At 29.1% G+C, this 19,541-nt stretch overlaps 1 protein-coding gene across 2 annotated transcripts in view; it reads right to left on the minus strand.

Annotated features, from left to right (window-relative positions):
• The window catches only part of LOC132920542 (discoidin domain-containing receptor 2-like), a 158,220-nt gene that overhangs the window by 38,503 nt on the left and 100,176 nt on the right, over window positions 1-19,541 (minus strand). For both annotated transcript variants that reach the window (XM_060983016.1, XM_060983015.1), the window contains 2 exons: window positions 12,272-12,503; window positions 2,722-2,869 (listed from right to left, as the gene is read on the minus strand). In XM_060983016.1, coding sequence (XP_060838999.1) covers window positions 2,722-2,869; window positions 12,272-12,503 — 380 coding nt within the window. The remainder of the gene's footprint in view (window positions 1-2,721; window positions 2,870-12,271; window positions 12,504-19,541) is intronic.

Here is a 19,541-nt window from a genome sequence, read left to right on the forward strand (position 1 = left end):
TGGAGAAATTAAACTTGAATATTATATTGTACATGATCCGTGCTTATAATATAAAACTACCATATTATATTCTAATCGAGGAAAAATATAAATATTCTTATAAATTTGATTTCAAATAGATTTTATACAATTAATACAATTATTTCCGATATTTGAGTTCATATCGATGACTAGTATCATAAATAGAATAATCATAAAAAAAAAAACCAACCAATGTTTTTATATACACACGATGCGCGTGTTAAATGGGTCATAAACTCATAAATAATAATTTTATTGATTTTTGTGCGCGCGAGACCCCTCTAGTACTTATTTCAAACACTCAAATAATTTGGTTAATTATAATTTACATGTAATTAATAATCGATTACAATATTCTGAATTTTAGTATACGGCTTAATTAGTGCATTTAATTAATTGTCATATAAGTTCAGTGATTATAATATGGTTATATCATTATATCGACGTTCTCGTATTGCTGTAAATGTAGACCTTTACAGTTTGAACAAATATTATTTGCTATAAAAAATATTACGTATAATTATCTAAAATGTACACACTAGATATACAATATACATTAGGATCGAGTCATTATATGCGATTTTAAATAGTTTATACAGCATGAAAGTGTAACGGTTTGTTTATTTATGTCATTCATGACATATATTATATTAAACTATAGTATTATCAGTGTCACCTGGTCCATGATTGACCCAATCTGGTCTGGTAGTGTTTAAAAGGATATCCTATACTTTGTAGAAAATTTATCTGTTTTTGCTATATTGTGATAAAATTATTTTATTTTTAAATCATTAAAATCATTCGTTATTATAATTATTAAAAAAATTATAATCGATAATATTTTAGATGGATACTTTTACAATAATTGTACATATTATAATATTATTATAACTTATTGTAAAACAAAATATTCAATAAACTTAAATTAATTAAATAAATTATAAATTACTTTTAAAATAAAAGTTTTTTTTTTTAAATTTATAACTAGAAGATGATGAAATTTGATGTTTTATTCAAAAAATAGACAATTGAAGGATTCACTAAATATAGGTATTGTTGGCTTATCGAAAATATAAATTTGGCTTTTAACATTTTATGTTTTGAAAATACTCGGTAGCACTTTATTTTTTGTGCAGGGAAATACAAGAACATATTTGTATGATATGCACAACGCGTGGCATAAACCAGACTTTGTAATTGGTTCGAAGCGAATATGAAAGGTCCTACTCGCGACTCACGATATATTTTTTCAATTCCACTATAAGCGTCCGAAATTGAAAAATATCAAAATGCCCCGGAAAGAGTCAGGTGAGACCATGTCACTGAGTATTAAGATAATATAAATAATAAAAATAAACGTGTACGACAATATTATGATAACCTCGACGTGTCGTTTAAATACATCACAACGGTCAAAACAATCGTATAATAGTGTGCGTACGGTTAGAGTCTGACGACTGACACTGTGTACTGAATTTATAATTTAAGTAGGTAATTTAATTTTACTCGATGCTATCACTTAATTCACTTACATCTTTGTGCACTAACTCCGGAGTCTTACCCGTTAATTAGACCGCGCGTTTCAACAAGACGCCTATTTGTTTATTCTACGAGTCGTGCGAGGAAAAGTACGTATTACACACACACACACACACACATATGCACATTGTACAGTGTCATATCTCTTTGACCTGAATCGTTTGAATCAACGACTTGGTTATATTATAGTGACACGGTGAACGCCGAGTAATTTGAGCGACGAACGTTTCGCACGCTCGAAAATGATTAAAATGTACATGGTGTGTGTGTGTGTGTTGTGCGTGCGCTTCACCGTTCGCCGACGTCGTTTCCGATAGTGTCGAGTTAATTGCGTTTTTGAGCGAATTGTTAACGCCAAAAGTAATTATTATTATTATTATTATAAAATCACAAACAAGACGTATCGCGCGATACCGGACATCGGCATTCGGCGCACGTACGACGCCTGTCTACACAGTACACATAACTATAGTACAGTTTTTATTCGATACAATATTATTATCTACAATCACCCCGATTTGTCCGCAACAATCGACGTAAATCGCGTTTTTTCGTCTCTCGCAATCGACGATCTATCGCGAACCAACCAGAATCGTATAATATATTAAGAGTATTATTAAATTATCTCGTACGAATAATAATACATCGACGACAATATTACACCGATAATACGCTGCTGCGTGTGTGTGAGTATACAACAACTATTATACTCATCATGCGGAGTAGTTCACCGGGTTATATCTGCAGGTTTTCTTGTTAAATAATATATTTTATTCGACCGTTTTTCGGTTTTATACGCGAAAGAGGAATAACTATAAGATATATACTTATATACCAAATACACTTGTTCGTATATACATATATATATATATTATAGGTACAGACGACTCAATATGTACTCTCTCGTGATTTTGATTTCTATGATATCGATTTGAATGTACGAAACGGTGCTCGTTTCTATATATTACGTATATATGTACACAATATGTTGTTTGCACCGGCAAAGTCTCTCTCTTTCTCTTTCTCTCTCGCTCTCTCTATATATATATATATAAATAAATATATACAAGCACACGCCGAGATGTACTACTACAGTCACTGTACTATTATTATACGACTGCGCCATCGTTGATATAATAGAAATCTACGATTATTACTCACGGTCGGACGGGCATCCTCTGATCTCTGCCCTCAGGCAAACGGTGCGACGGTGAACGCTGTACGGCAATATGCGTACTTGCGATGCGTAGACGGGCGGAAGCAGATGGTGCAAGACCACGGTCGAGGTATCCGTGTTGCCGGACATTATCTGAAATAAATCAAACGTACGGCATATAACCTTCAGCAATTTTCAATAGGTGCATTCGGTTTTCTATTCCGGAATACGAATATAATACATACAGCAGCCATAGCAGATATATTGTACGGCGCATAAAATTATTTACGGTCAGAGTTGGTTTTTTTTCCGAAGCGAAGTCAACGGTGCATAGTATTATTATTATTATTATTATATCATCACTGGGAATTGAATAAAAAAAAAAATATCCAAATAAAATAACACATCATATATACCATTATCATACAAATAAACAAAATAAGTAGCTGGATCACGCACCGCATTATTATAATATTATAAAATATATATTAGATAATATTTACAATGGAGGTAAATATCTATAGTAACTTTCAAAGAAAAAGTATTTTTTAAAGATGCTACGACCAAAATAAGTTATGTTTTACATTATTATTTATACGATTTTTAAAATTTAATTTAATACATCTGATTATTTCTATAATTTGAATAATATTAATAAAATATTAAAGAAAGTCCAAGCACTTTGCATTCATGACTGGAATTTGCGGTTTTTCCCTTGGGCATGCTATAAAACATCATCAGTATGACCCGAGTCGGATAATTCGTTAATTTTGGTTGGCAGAAAATTAAAATGGAGTCTTAAATGAGTTATTTTTTGAACTTTCAAAAGTAGAGATTTTAGTTGTTAGTAGTCAGTCCAGACTCAATTTTTATAATTTGCTTTATATAAGAAATTTAAGATTTTTATGTTTTTATCACTTTATCAGTAACAAAATAATATTACACAAATGGAATATTTTAAATTGAGACATGTTAAGATATCAATTAAGCTTATTGATCAATGCATGTAAAGATAACTTAAGGAAAGAATATGTAATAAAAAGTAATTTTAAATGCGCGATTCAATGTATAAATCATGAATAAATGTTAAATGATAACCATTCTGCACAGTATTTATAGCTTATATGCATTTTGCAGGTCTCAAGAATACTCGTGTGTTTATTGGATTGAGATTAAATTATTTATAAAAATTTGTTCTGTATGTAATGTGTTATTGAGATGAATATCTATGATAATAATTAGAACTGGTTTTTATTATTATTTATATTAATGAACTAATAACATGCATTTTATCAATATACTATTATTACTCAAAATACATTGGGGTTTCGAGGCTATCTAAAAATTAGTAAATATTCTATTGCAAGTTTGCATCTAAGTTATTCATTATATTATGTATTTATATTCTGCAATCGTTAACTTGTCATTAAGTATAACCTATATTATTAAAATTAAAATAACGATGTGTACATTTAAATTTAAATAAATAAAAAAAGCTAATTTAGTTAAAACGTTAAAGCTATAATAATGCTTTAATAAATTGATAATTTAAAATACAATAAACATAATATATTATATTTTTATTTATTAGCTTTATAATTAAAGATAATCATAATAATTAACGTTAAGAATAAATATTTTTAAGTAATAGGTTATTGGCATTAATTAAACTTTGACATTTTGAAATTTCCATCAAAAATATTAATTTGCCATAAGTTGTTTATAATATGCATTTTTTAATCTCAGAGTTGGAGTTAATTCAATTTTATCAATAAAATTAAATAGTTAATGTGCGTTATAGCTTAATGCGAGTTAAAAGGGCATTTGTATGCACATAACTCCCGAGATAACTATTAATGTCCATTAACAATATTTCATATAAACACGGTAAAATGAAAGTATGTGTTATGCAGTGTTAATAACTATTATTATATTTATACACGCTGTCTTTGAGTATTCGACGAGGATTACTAAAGTTTACAGTAATTGAAATTTTCTTCTCATTTTATTTAAAAAATTCCATAGTATTATCGGTAATCGTAATTATAGGAAATCATGCTATATATATAATATATATAAATAATAATAAGCTCATCAATTATCACGGCAGAAATTTCGTATAATTGTGTTTTGAAACGTTACACGTCGTCGTGTCATATTCGGTGTACGGTAAGTATATGAGTCGAGAGTGTAAAAAATTATAATATAAGTATGCACACAACGGTAAACTGTCAAATTAAAAAAAAAAAAAAAAAAAATGCTACTGAACTATAATAATAATTATCAACATCTATTGTAAGGCTAAATGAGGAAATGCATCGATTTCTAAAAAATATCAAAAATAAAAATGTTTTTGATTCCTCAACTTTATCAAACATAAAATGGGTACAATTTTCTCGAAATAACCAATGAATATCAGTAAACAGAAAAAACAAGTAATAGCTGTTATACAGTAATTATCGAGTGTAATAACAATGAATTTGATATCTTGTTTAAAAATGTTTAAAAAGTCGTAAACTATATTAAAACTTCGGGGCAAAACAAATCACGATGGTGTGGTAGGCACATGAAAAACAGCTGACCTGTTTCAATTTATATAAGATATTATGTAATATTACGACGAAATAGCTCTTTTGTTCCTATCGTGTGCTGAACAAAGTAGTTAACATAATAACGCTAATATTATATTATATTATGCGTTGTATTGGTTTAAAATGTTGTCAAAATATTGGTAGAAACGATCGGAAATCGATGAAAACCGTAAGTTTTTGATCGCTGTTGTTCTGGTTATCGAAAGAGTGTGGGAAAAAAGTTTGTTATGGCGTAAAACGTACAAATTATCAGAGATTTGTCGTAGTAGTCTAAACGCCGTGTAGTTAGTCTGGTCGCCCTCGCACACTTGTTACGCACAAACCGATATTGACCTACTGAAACTTGTCACCAGTGATATATATATATAACACACACACACACACACAAAATTCGTGTGTGTGAGAAAGGGTGGTCGCGATGCGGAACGGACGGTGACGGGGGATGATCAATTGAAACGTAAACGTCGCACTTTTATACCCCGCCGAGATCGTTGCAAAGTTTCCGGAATTACAAAAGTAGTGCCTTCCGGGTGTAACGTAATAGTTGCGCGTGCCATGCCGCCACCGTTTCAATGTGAATTTATAAGACCATATATACACAGCACACACAAACAAAAACACACATACACACAAAATTACAAGATATATGCGTATATACGTCCCGCGAGTTTGCGTTTCCGGTCGGCTACGGGGGATGTTGGTGGGGGCCGTGCCGGTGCGGGATAGAAGACACTTCGCGATTTCCATATATATATATGTACACGGGCAGACGGGTCGCCCGAGAGTGCTGGGCGATTTGTCTTTCGGGCCAACTTCTGCGTAATTGCTCGGATAAATCGGAAAGAACGACGGTTCCGAGGCCAGATGAGGCCGGTGCGGGGCACCCAACCCAGACTCGAATCCGAACTCTCCGATAAATTCCGAAACAAACTGGGTCGGTCGGTCTGCTTGGAGTGGCGCGAGCGCCTTTTGAACTGAAAGTAATATTATATAATATTATATATATATCTACCTATCTTTTTATTCCTAAATAGTATATGGACATATAAACACATTATAATTACTACGATATAATGTTTTGACTTATAATAATTGAATGATTTTTCGTTTCAAAGAAATATAAAAACGCATTTGGTTAAATGTACACATTTGTGGAATATTAGTATCAGTCAACGCGTCATAAAGTTACAATGAACATTATTTTTAAAAATAACACATTGTTTATGAATCCAATGTGTTTGCAAGTTTGACGTTATAAACCTATGAGATTTATGAATTTTAAATATTTAAATTATAAATCAATTTTTGGTGCAAACAAACCAATTATAACTGAATACATTTTTGTATGTTTGTCGTACAAAACGAGCATAATATAGTATAATGTTCTGACCGCTGCACCATTCAGGGTTGTGGCCAAACATTACGTCATACGATGCCCAGTTTACTTGTTATGTATATTTATATCGATCGGACATAAATAGATATATTATAGAAATAGTCATTGTCTTTGACGAGTCGTAGAGCATTGATTATCATATTTTAATATTGTTGACCATCGATGTAAATGTAGAACGACAGGTTTTTATAAAATAAAGCCCAGTCAATTTTATATTGATATTATGATACGTCTAATTGTATGTGAATAGTGTGCTACAACTGAAAATATCAAATAGTACGATTTTAACGTTGTTCAATTTGTAAACAGTTCAATACATGCTATATATACATATATAATACCTTAGTAAATGTATAATACGTAAATCGTGTGCGTTTGTACTATTGAAAGTCACTAGAAAAGTTTATGTTGGTTCGAACTAGAATTACGGGTAAAAAGTTAACAGACAGCTTTTTAAATAGATTTATACTAAGCTTAGCGAGATGCGTAAAATATACTTAACGAAACTAAAAATTGAAAGAGTTAACCACTTCTGTTTAACTTTGAAAACTATATTAATATAATAGAACTTTTGTTTTGACATGGGATTATGTTAAAAATTAATTATTACTTATTCCATACTTTGAATTTAGGATTTATAACTGCACTGTAAATATTACATTATACAATATATACATTGTGTTTCTTTGTACGGGATAGTTGTCTAAAATACTCATTAGAATTTGATATTGGACGGTTATTTATTATTTGAAATCATAGACATAACTGTGTATAATATAGTTATATAACTGTCATATGAACACGTTTTAGTTTACAATAACAATATTTTATTGGTGTAACTTTATTATAATTTAAAATGTGCGGTAAACGTGTTAAAATTATGTTTTTCATTTACAGTAATGCAGTAGTCGTACTAATGCAATTTATGTCACACCCACGCATATACATGCCACAGAATACACCTAAAGGGTGTATAAGAGTGTTATATACTATTATTATTATGTACGTTTGTGCGATGTTATTGAAAATTATAAATAATATATTATTTGTTGGATTTGCTTTTAAACTCGTTCAAGGACGACTGGGCTCACGTTTGTATATATATATATATATATACATGAATACTATTTCAAAACGTTAAGTGGTCGCGGCAAATAGCGCGCCGAATGACGATGAACGACGCATGACAGACGTACAAGGTTTAGCATTTATACGAGTTATAAAATCATCATAAAACCTTTGTTGCGTGTTGGAGGAAAAAGCATTTTGCTGTTTGTAAATATATATATTATATATATAAATATATAAATATATTTTTCAAACACATTTAGCCAACATATTTCTCCGGAAAGGTATACTCGCACGTTATATTTACAGGCTACATCGAATTTCGTTAATTCGACCGTGCGCACACACGATATATAATCGACGAAAGCGAGAACGTGGGAGTTTAATATTTTCCGCTCGAAATGGTCAAGTGGGCACGTCCGCGGGGATAATAGAAAAGTTAACGTACACCATAAACCAGTATCGACTGTTAATGTGTATCGTACACAGAGGCAGTTTTCAATGTGGTATATTATATTATCACCGTTTATTGTTGTACGAGATATTATTATTATCATGATATAAATAATACCTACGGCATCTCACCACAGGAAGCCATATCGATGGATACATCACCAACGAAAATATACATGTTGTTATATTTTTGACAATCGAATATTTAAACAAAAAAATACGCTTCTTCACAAATATTATATAACTGTTATCTAGGGATAGTTGTTTGAATAATATATAGTGTTTGACAATAATTATGGTGGCCGTAAGAGCGTTTTAAAATAACGTATTTATTATTTATTTTTATTATTTTTTGTCTAGATATAAGACAAAATCTAATTTCATGTTGTACGATACTATTTTATAGAATAAAAATGGAAGTAAGTACGCTGTTATATTAATTTGCCATCAGTATCTAGTTTTTTTTTTTTTTTTTTTTTTTTTTTTTTATTAGCTATTAGTTGAAACTATGATAGCTCGACAATTACGATTGTACAGGTACAAAATTAAACATTACAATTATATGATATAGACTAAAATGTTACAGTAATAATATGAATTGAAGACCTATAGGTACATTAATTACATTTACATACTGGCAATTAAAAATATTTAAATTCAATTTAATTATGTGACAAGAAAGGTATCAGAGTATCGGACTATGGAACAATCTGTTTATTTAGAACAACTGAAAGGAGCGTAATGAGGGGAGTGATTAAAGAGGAAAGTTCAGATAAAAATTTAGTTAGTGGATAATCAATTGCGTGGATATTGGGTAGAGGTATATTTTTGGAGTTTGTAACGGAAGTATCTAGTTTATATATTATTTATATTTTTACTAGTACACAATAATAATTATCCATTGGTTTCTATTCTCTGCAGTTTATTTGAAATACTTATTTTGTCAACTCAACGAGGTCCATAAACGTCTATGCCTCCTACCGAGTTTCCCTCCACTATTGATTTTATTTCTATAAAATAATATCCTTTATGGAAGGTAATAGTTATATATTCGACTAACCTATATTTATTTTATTTTATTTTATTAATTTTATCTCTTTCTACTAAATAATAGTAATAATAATAATAAAGTGAAATTTAATGAATATGTTGCTAAAAAATATATATACTATATTATATTACTTTATAAATATTATTACAAATATTTTAAAGCGTAATGCGTAAAGCACAAAACATATAAACACTCACGTACCAACTTTGATAAAATATTTCATATTTTTATCAGATATTGAACCTAATTTACTAAAAATATACCTAAAATATGTGTATTATGATGATATATCTATATTTTTTTAAATGATAAAAACATAAAACAGTAATTTAAATTTAATTGAAAACAGTATTAAAATACTTACTATTAAAGGTTTATGTTTTATAAAATATGTTATTTAATATATTAATTGATACATTATAGATGCTAATATATATAACGACAAAAAATATATACAAAAATGTAGCTATATTGCCTATACATTGCGCCGTACTACTAATGTGTAAGATAATATTATAATATTATTATAATAATATACAGTATTCGGGTGTTGGAAAACTGTTTTGCTGCTCAAAAATAATTAAAAATAATTTACCCAGTTTAATTAACAGAAAAGTTTTATAAATATATATATATATGGTACCTAGTTTTATAATTTTTAAATTGTACATATTATAAGTATAAACTGATCAACATTTAAATAAATAATATCCTATATTTATACTTCAAGTACTGTTTAGTTATTGCAGAATAGTTGTTTATGGAAATGTCAAGTAAGGATAATTTTGTAAACTAAAACAAATTTGAAGTTGTTGAGACAACTACTCCTTTATAACTCATTTATAATGAGTTGTTGTTATGGTAATAATTATTTTTTTAATATTATAATTTGTTATTACTAAACATACAAATGTAAATTTATTATAAATAGATCAACATACTTATTTAGTTATGATATTATGTTACATTGATACAGTTTGATTGCTTAAAATTAAGGTCAATATTTAAAAGTCAACTCACATTATTAATTTTTTTTTTTTTTTGTGTGGGGCAGAAAACGACCATAGCGGTCATATAGCTTCAGTAAAAACTATAAAAACATCTTGAATATGCTTTAAAGAAAAAAAAACATTACCAAAATTTTGAAACACACGACCGTGTAACTGTACTCAGGGCGTGAAAGTTTTCGTTTTGGAACTATTGTCCGCTAACGTTAGCCCCAAGAGCAGAGGAGAGATAACAGGGCAGGTCGATATTATTGTTATCGTTCCATAAATTTCCCAGTGTTTTTAATAACGTGCTCTGAGTCCCTAAGTCTTTTGCCGCTACTACCACTACCAGCACCCCCACCAGCACCCCCACCACCAGCACCACCACTACCGCATCGCCATCGCCATCACTGACTAAACTTTCCTTATGAAACTCGTAAAACATTTTGTCCACTGCTGTATTCACCATGTTCTCGAAGTCCTCATTGTTTTTGGCTCGAATAAATAACTACTCTCTGCCTACCGAAAACTAAAATAATAATGCATTAAACGTCTGGGACTGTTGAATATATTGTCGACGAAAGCCATTTTTATTTTAATCGTTTAAGGACAACAATGAAACAGAAATGTGTGGTGGACTGCTCAATATAAGAATACGCTGAAATACATGTGGTTTTATACGACCGTGAAGTGTCATTTTTGTCACAAATTTTAATTGTTCATGTTAAAATGTTTATTATTATTTGATATTTATAGCTTTTGATTCATAAGCATAGACCATGTGTCAAATGCAATAATATATATTTTAAATTTGGCAATTATTTTCAAAAGAGACCGAATGAGTTTTTTCTCAAATAAAGATCTTGTCAGTCGGCATTATTATGTTATCAAGAAAATTATCATAGTCGCACACACAGCTAATAACTATATTATTGATGATGACAATACGTATATGCCTGTCTTAAGCTATTGATCGATCGTGGACTATAAATTATTGTTCATGTCAATGTGGCAATGTTAATAATCGTGTTATAAATGTTATAATACATTTTTAAACCAATTCGACCTTCACTCAGACAACGGCGTAATAAAAGTGAGCGCGATTATCATCGCAAATAGAATGCATTACGCGATAATAACAATGGAATATAGTCTGGGCACGTCCTGATGAGCTTATTTAAGGTTACATATTATTATCGCGAAAAAAAACTTGCTGTTTTTATAAAAGTATTACGGTGTAAATGCACAACGCGGCATTTTATAATATTATTATATATTAACCCGACTTCGGCGCTGTATTAGTGTGTTTTGGTTTTATTGTATCTCACGAGTCATGGTATGGTCACGAAAAATTTGAGTCGATGACACCGCTTTTTGAACTAATTCGACCGAAGTTGATAATTCCCCTGTGTCGGATTGGACATAGACTTGGTATATTTTCTAAAGTAGTTTAAATTTATTTTCTACACTTTTCTAATATCTCTAAGAACAATTTCTAAAATATCTGTAAAAACCAGTCGAGTAAGCTTTAAGTATATATAAGCTAAAAACTTACATATTTTATTTATATTATACATTTTTTTAATATAATGATCTCTTTTATTTCTGTAACTAATGGCAATCCTTATAGCATATACCTAATGCCATTCTACGGAAAAAGCGAAATACACATGAGTGAGTTAACCTATACTACCTACATGGGTTGAATAATGAAAAACAATGCTTTATAACAGTTAACTCGACGAGACTCAAAGAATGTATTATTTAATGTTAGTTGGTTTAATGATTTCCAAGTCTATAAGTCTTATCCAAAGTATATACGTTTTTATGTATAGATTTTTAAACTAGGAAGTGCAATGTTGAAAATACTTGTACAAAATGTCTATACGTTAACTAAAAGTAAACTTTGAAAAATCTCAACAAATCCGAATAGCTTTAACGTTTATTATAATACTAATACACCAATACAAATAATAATAATACACATTTCAATCGTTCGGTTCTTACCTGTTTTCCGTCCCATCTCTTGTACGGTTTCCATTCTCCCAACCCGGGTCTCCAGTACTCCAATGTGTATTCTTCAGCATATTCTAGTCCACGCCCGTGGCCAAATCGTCCTTGAGTTTGCACTCCCGTGATCATGTGCACAGACCCGAAATCAACTTGCAGCCATTCACGAACGCCTTGCTCTACCGGTGGCTTGGGACACCAACCACCCCCGGCACGTTCCACTTTTAACCTGTGGACAGATCAAACGATTATTATACGTGTTGTGGATATGGTGGTAAATGTGTATGCGAGTTAACGTATATAATAATATTATACTAGATATCTGAATGTACAATGGGTTTAATTTATGGCCAAATGCTTATAAGTTTATTGTACAGCAGCTGATTATTGATAATAATGGATAGCGGCTAACAACGCAATTTGGCGCAATTTAACCATAATACATACCTACTCCAGAAGTGAAACAGTTAATTGTTATCAATATGACTTTGCCCATTAATATCAATCAAAATGAACAATTTTAATTATTCCTACATTATTGACTATAGATTAGTTTATTTTGTTGGTTGAAAAAATAATTTATGTACTCCATTTCTATAAAACCACTTTGAAAATAAGTATACTAAAATAGGATAGTCAAAATCAATATTATTATGAATTATATATTTTCCGTATGTACTAAATTTAATATTATAATATAAATAATATAATTCTCATATTCTTCATGGGTAAAGGTTCGTGCTTAATATAATTTTCTGGAGAAATTGAATAAATAGCTGGTATATCCAGCAATTAATTATAGACATAGAAAATAAATTATCGTTTATTTTAGTAGATCAGTATTATTTTAAACACTATTCGTGTATTTTACTATATTAAAACATAATTTGTACCTATTATTTTCATTTTTATTTTTAATTACATTAATGAATTTTTCATATTATAATAGATCCCACTTGTTCCAGTTTAGATTATTCATTATTAATTATTACATTACTATCTAGTAGCTACTTTATTAAACAAATATTGTTTTATAATAAAGTTTTATTAAAGGTGTCCAGAGATTTGCTAATAATTAAATATTAATCAAAATAAAATATGTTTAATTTATTACTAATTAAATGGTACAAGAATTTGAAAATAATTAATTTCAATTTTGTAAATTGACAAAGTTGTATAAAGAATAAATATCTCAAAGTTCGTTAAGCACGATAAAAAAATGAATATATATTTTTTTTATCGCTGAAAATGTTTTCGTTACAAATTTTTTAATATCGTCAAACACAACTTATGAATTAAACAAGTTTAAATTAAATTACGTGAAAATAAGTAGTTGCGATTAGTAAAGCCGTCAGTCCAACCATGGCTTCAAACCAACGTAAACCGTTGTATACCCACTTGAAGAATTTAATGAAACGTGGTTTTTGTTACTATCCCCGAGAATTATTTGGCTTGTTATAAGTGTTTAGATTAAAAATTGCTACTTTAATTAAACTTTCTCGGTACCTAAACTGACTATAACGGTTAACAGTTTTTCGACCCTTTTGTTTTCGGACAAACAATCGAAAAACTATTATTATTATTATGTGGACAACACAAAGAGGCAACTATTACAGTGGCAGATGTATTTCTGTCAGGATATCTTTCCAATAATATCTCGTACAACTCCTTTCATTGTTTTCATTGCGACTTAATCTGAACATTAATAAGCTAATCGCGATATTATATCGAATATAATCAAATTATCATACTATTATTTTAGTAGTTATATCTAATGCTTTTCCATCGTGGTATTTATTGTAATAATAATACGCAGCCACTCGACTGTTGGTGGGTTTTTGTCAAAAAGTTTCTCGACGAACGTACAAAAACAACCGAAACGCACGTCATTTGCACATCACAGTAGCATGTAATAATTCAATTAAGTCTTTAGTGTGTATCGAATATCAAGGGCGTATTACACGAAGTAATTATATTATTTTGTACATGTTTAGAGAAATAGTTAAATTTAAAAAAAAAATGTTTGTATTGTTATGTATATATTCTGAGTAATTAATTTAATAGTTAATTCAATTGAATTGATCAAACTGTTTGGTTTTAAAATTATTTTTCACTCAATTATAAGAAAATATTTATAAAAAATAAATTAATTTAAGTTTTCTTAAATTTTGTACAGTTTTAAATTATTATTTAATTAATTTTTATTATTATTAATTTTTTTTTTTAAAACACAACATTTGACAGAAATAATGAATGTTATAACTCTTAAAAAGAAAAATACCCCTACATGTAGGTACTGAATGTACGTAAGTAGTGTGGTTCATTCAACAATTAGAATGGTTTTTGTGTTTGTATGTGAACAATGTTTCATATTCATATTGTTTTTAATGTACAACTCACTACCAACAGTTTAAATGCGTTTTGAGATTAATATATAATTGTATTCTGCGAATGGAATTTATTATGCATTATATGTACACAAAGTAACTATATTATTATGTTTTCTTTTAAATAGAATGCATTTAACACCAGGAACATAACGGTGTCCATATAACAATGGCATATTATTATGCTAAAACCATTCTGTATAATTTGAAGGATATTCGTAACCGCATTTTCATCGAGGATATCAAGCTAAATATAGGTCAGGTTTATTTTCATAAATTCTACAGTCAAGAAGAAAGTTGTCTGTATTTTCTAAAGAACAAAAGTTGAAAATACAAACATAAAACACGACACTGTTTTAATACACTACACTATTTATTAATAGTTATAATATTATTCAACTGATTGTTGATGTAAAATTAATAACAATATATTGATTTTAAATTGTATGTTAAATATAAATTTCCTTACATGTACAAAACATTTTTTGGTATATTTTTCTTACATAAATTTTATTTTTATATTATTTGTTACAATAAATAATTATCGTAAGCACAAATGAAAAATAAAAATAATGTATTTATAAATAAATTTAGAAGTAGACTTTGTATCTTCATAATATAATACATGCATGTATTATTGTTATTATCAAATATTACGAATTAAAAATTACCATCTAAAATTTTTTTAAAGTAATTTGACTGGAATAGATAAATATAAAAATAATATTAAGAATGGGTTTTTTTACTAAAAATTTAATTTGTACCTTCTTGTTTCTTCTTCTTTAAATGTATTAATTAATGCATTACATTTTATTTCATTCTTTAAAACTATTGGTTAAGATCCAATTAAGCTATAATATGCTGATTATCTACTATAACAAAAATAAAACATACAATATTTTCCTTCTTTGTATTTGTTGAGTTTGAGGTTAAATATGTGTTATACATTATCTTTTAAATAATTTATTGTTTGTGAATACTTAGTATGAACTATGGAAATACATTGATTATGAACAGTGAATTTCCAGCTTCACGGTTATCTACGAGTATTACATCAGTCCCTCCGAATACGAAATATTTAATAATTGTCCTTATAATCATAATAATTATTGTTTAAGTTTGAATAAAAACTGACAGACAATTATTAATTAGTCAATAAACAAATGCACGTAAAGCTTATTGTCAAAAATAAATAAATACAATTTATGAAGACAACAAAAATTGCAAGCCCAACTATCATTTAAAAATAATAACTTTTTCCATTTTTTTTTTGATTGACAGTCGAGTAACCAAAATTATTAAACAAAAAATAAGTAAAATGTACAATGTACGTTTCTTTTGAATTTTTCATCAACAATTTATACAAGTGTAATAAATTATTAAAACATGTAATTCAAACTTGACTTTTTATATTGTTATGTTAATGTATAAGACTTTAATTATAGAAACTGTAATTGATATCGACACTTTTGTGTACATTTAGAATTATTTAATTGCACAAGACACAATATTCAAGACTAATATACATTTTTGTAATGAAATTGTATATAAATTTTTTGTCCAATAAATATACATTTTTACAGTATTTTTTAGTTTTAATCTTGTCTAACTAATACCAGTGCCATAATAATCTAACTATCAATATAACAATGTTTAATAATAGTATTATGCATTGAATATATCAATCATAAAAAATGTAACATATTGTTAATTATTCGGCTATATTGGCTGTTTGGCCAAAATATACCCTTCTTTTTTCGGTCAAATCTTACCGCTTACTTTTAGGCCAACACAGTTTTCTATAAAATTTACTATTATTAAAAAAAAATATATATTACCTAATACTTATTGTGAAAAAATAATTGATAATACAATACAATGTTATAATATTATACATTAGTCAAATACAATTTAATATATTATATATTTATAATACCTATATAAAAATAATTATGATAATTAAATAAAATAATTTAATATATATACTATATCATATTATATATTAGATATGATGGAAATGATAAGGTACAATATTTTGGCATTACTACCGTACTCTATAGCCCATATTTTAGACACATAATTATAACTGATTTGATGGCAATTTACATCATTGTATTATGTCAAACAAGAAACAACGCTGGTATTATTACTTCAAAAAAACCAACTATGAACGAAATTAAACTTACTTTGAAGAGTGAGGACTACAAAAATAGTAAAATTGCTCAAAAAAATATTAATTTATAATTTTACAAATATAATAATATGTTAAATAATATGACGTTCTGTTGTTCAAATTTTAAATTTAAAAGAAAACTGTGCTGGCCGAAAAGTAAACGGTATATTTTGGCCAAAAACGGTGACGCCCAATTACTGATATAGTAATATACTTTGACCCTATCCAAACGTTTACCTGACTTATACCTAACTTTCAGTAGATACGTTAGTCACTAGCGTATCACTAATGGTTATTTATTCAATAATCCTAGCCCAGTCGGTGATATTGAATTGAGTCTAGTTTGTTATCTTAATACCTTTGAATTGAGTCCGTATAGATAAAATGTCATATAACTAACTACACAGTAAAATTCACTCAAAATTAAATGCTTTTTTTCATTCGGGACGTCCAAATATTTTTATTCTTGTGGACACTCTTCTAGGAATACAGTCTGATACATATGTAAAATTAAAAAACAAAGTAAAAAGACAATGTAAAGAAACATTAGAAAAAAGAAAAATTTTTATGGGAGCAGATAAACAAATATATAAATAAGCAAATTTGGAGATTTGACTTTTTAAAATTGGTATCATTTAAATTTTTACCAGTCACTATATTTAATTATTAACATTATAATATTACACATAATTATTATTATTATTATTAAAAACAATGTATGCAATCAATATATATATATATATCAATAATAGGCTGAAGGGACTTAACTCCGAGAACCCAAAAGTATTTGCGGGACTCGATTCAATACTTGGGGCTCATTTCAATGTCAGCAAGCAAGTACGTACCTATTCGTGAACCAACCTCATACAATTCTAACCTGACCCGAGATTTTGAAGCACACCAATAGGTTAGGTTTAGTAAATAATATTATAGTCTTATGACACATAATATACTACTATAAAATATATAGTTGATCGCCGTGAAAGTATAACCACCCACGTGTATTGATATAATAATAATAGTATACGCGTGATAACAACGTTACATTATATCATATTGTATTCAGTAGGCGGTGGACGATTGGGTGGGTTCTGTGTCTTCGGCCTTTTACATACGTACGGTACCTATATAGCGTACTAACGACGGCGATGACATATTATGTTTTTTTTAACGATCCGAATCGTATTCGTATGGCGTGCACGATATTTTTTATTATTTCATTTTATATGTGTTTTTTTTTTCTGTAGGACATGATCGCGTACACGCAAAACGACTATACAGTATACACTGCAGTACACGATACTGAACTGTACAGTGTACATGTTGTTGTTATATATATATACTCAATACAGTCACATACGTGTTTTAAATTGAGTTTACTAAAAGCGCTCCGACACGTTTATGCCATCTTGGAAGACGGAGAGTCAGAGAGAGAGAGGGGGAGAGAGAGAGCGTCTGAGAAAAAGTGGTGCGAGGAAGTTTATCTGTCACCGGAAAAAAATATAATGGGATAAGCGCGAGTGTGATCGGAAATTTTTGTAATTTAATTTTAATACGCTGAATTCGCACAAAACGACTACTGCTGCCGAATAAGACGTATCAAATAGCATAATTTTGCTGTAGAATTTCCGCCCGAAGACACACGCGTTATGCACCGCATACATATTATTATATGTATATCGTGCATTACGTGTATATATTATATTGTTATCACACGCGGAGAATGATTCAATTTTGTCGTAAAACGCGATGTGACGTGCACAGGACAAATTTAGCCGTATGGTAAGCACGCTGTACGACCTAATATTGTGTCATATAGATAATACATAATATGTAACGCATATATTGTGTGTTTGTGTGATGTTCGCGATACAACTCACTCGAGACGGTTTCCTGTACGAACCTGTTATATAACATTTTAGGTGCAAACGAATTATTATTTATTTGAGAATTCAACGCGTTTCTGGTGCACCGTAGCAACAGCAGATATTATTATAGTATTATTATCATTATATAGGTACGTACAAAAGGCGCATTATTATGGAACCGTTGCATAATGCACATAGAAGCCGACCGCCGAAATATTAGTACAATAATATGCATTAATGTCGTAAACCGTAGCAACCACAGATATGGTAATGTTATAATATTGGATTGAAAACGCGGTTCGAGGAGTTCAATAGATGTAACATGGACGTATATTTTTCGCGTTGGCTTTACCTATATTATATTTTTATCGTATAGTGTGTGCGGGCTGTATGATTGTGACATTGTGTGCCTAGTCAATGACGTGTGCGTGCAACACTATCATCGAAACATGCACATTTTAATATTTCACGAAAAGGTATACATATTTTAATTTATAATAGCATGCCCAGTTAAAATTTTTTAGTATAAATACGCCCAGATCGAAGTAAAAACTAAATAAAATAACGTTCGTGTCCTCGTAACTTCGGCTGCGTATTGCTTCAATATTAATGATGCAATATTTATGTATTCATAAACATACTTTTGCTTTTATAGTCGCATTATGATGTTTTTATTGGTACGATTATTCACGGATTTCAGTATAATAAGCACATTATCATAAATTTTTTTTCTTCGTTTTTTTAATAATATCTTATAAATAAAATATGTGACTACCCACTCGCTGTTTTAGCCGCCGTTGCGCATTGGGACTACTAAGTTTTCTCGGAGACTAAATGTT

The sequence above is a fragment of the Rhopalosiphum padi genome, chromosome 2 (genome assembly GCF_020882245.1).
Source record: "Rhopalosiphum padi isolate XX-2018 chromosome 2, ASM2088224v1, whole genome shotgun sequence".
Classification (NCBI taxonomy): domain Eukaryota; kingdom Metazoa; phylum Arthropoda; class Insecta; order Hemiptera; family Aphididae; genus Rhopalosiphum; species Rhopalosiphum padi.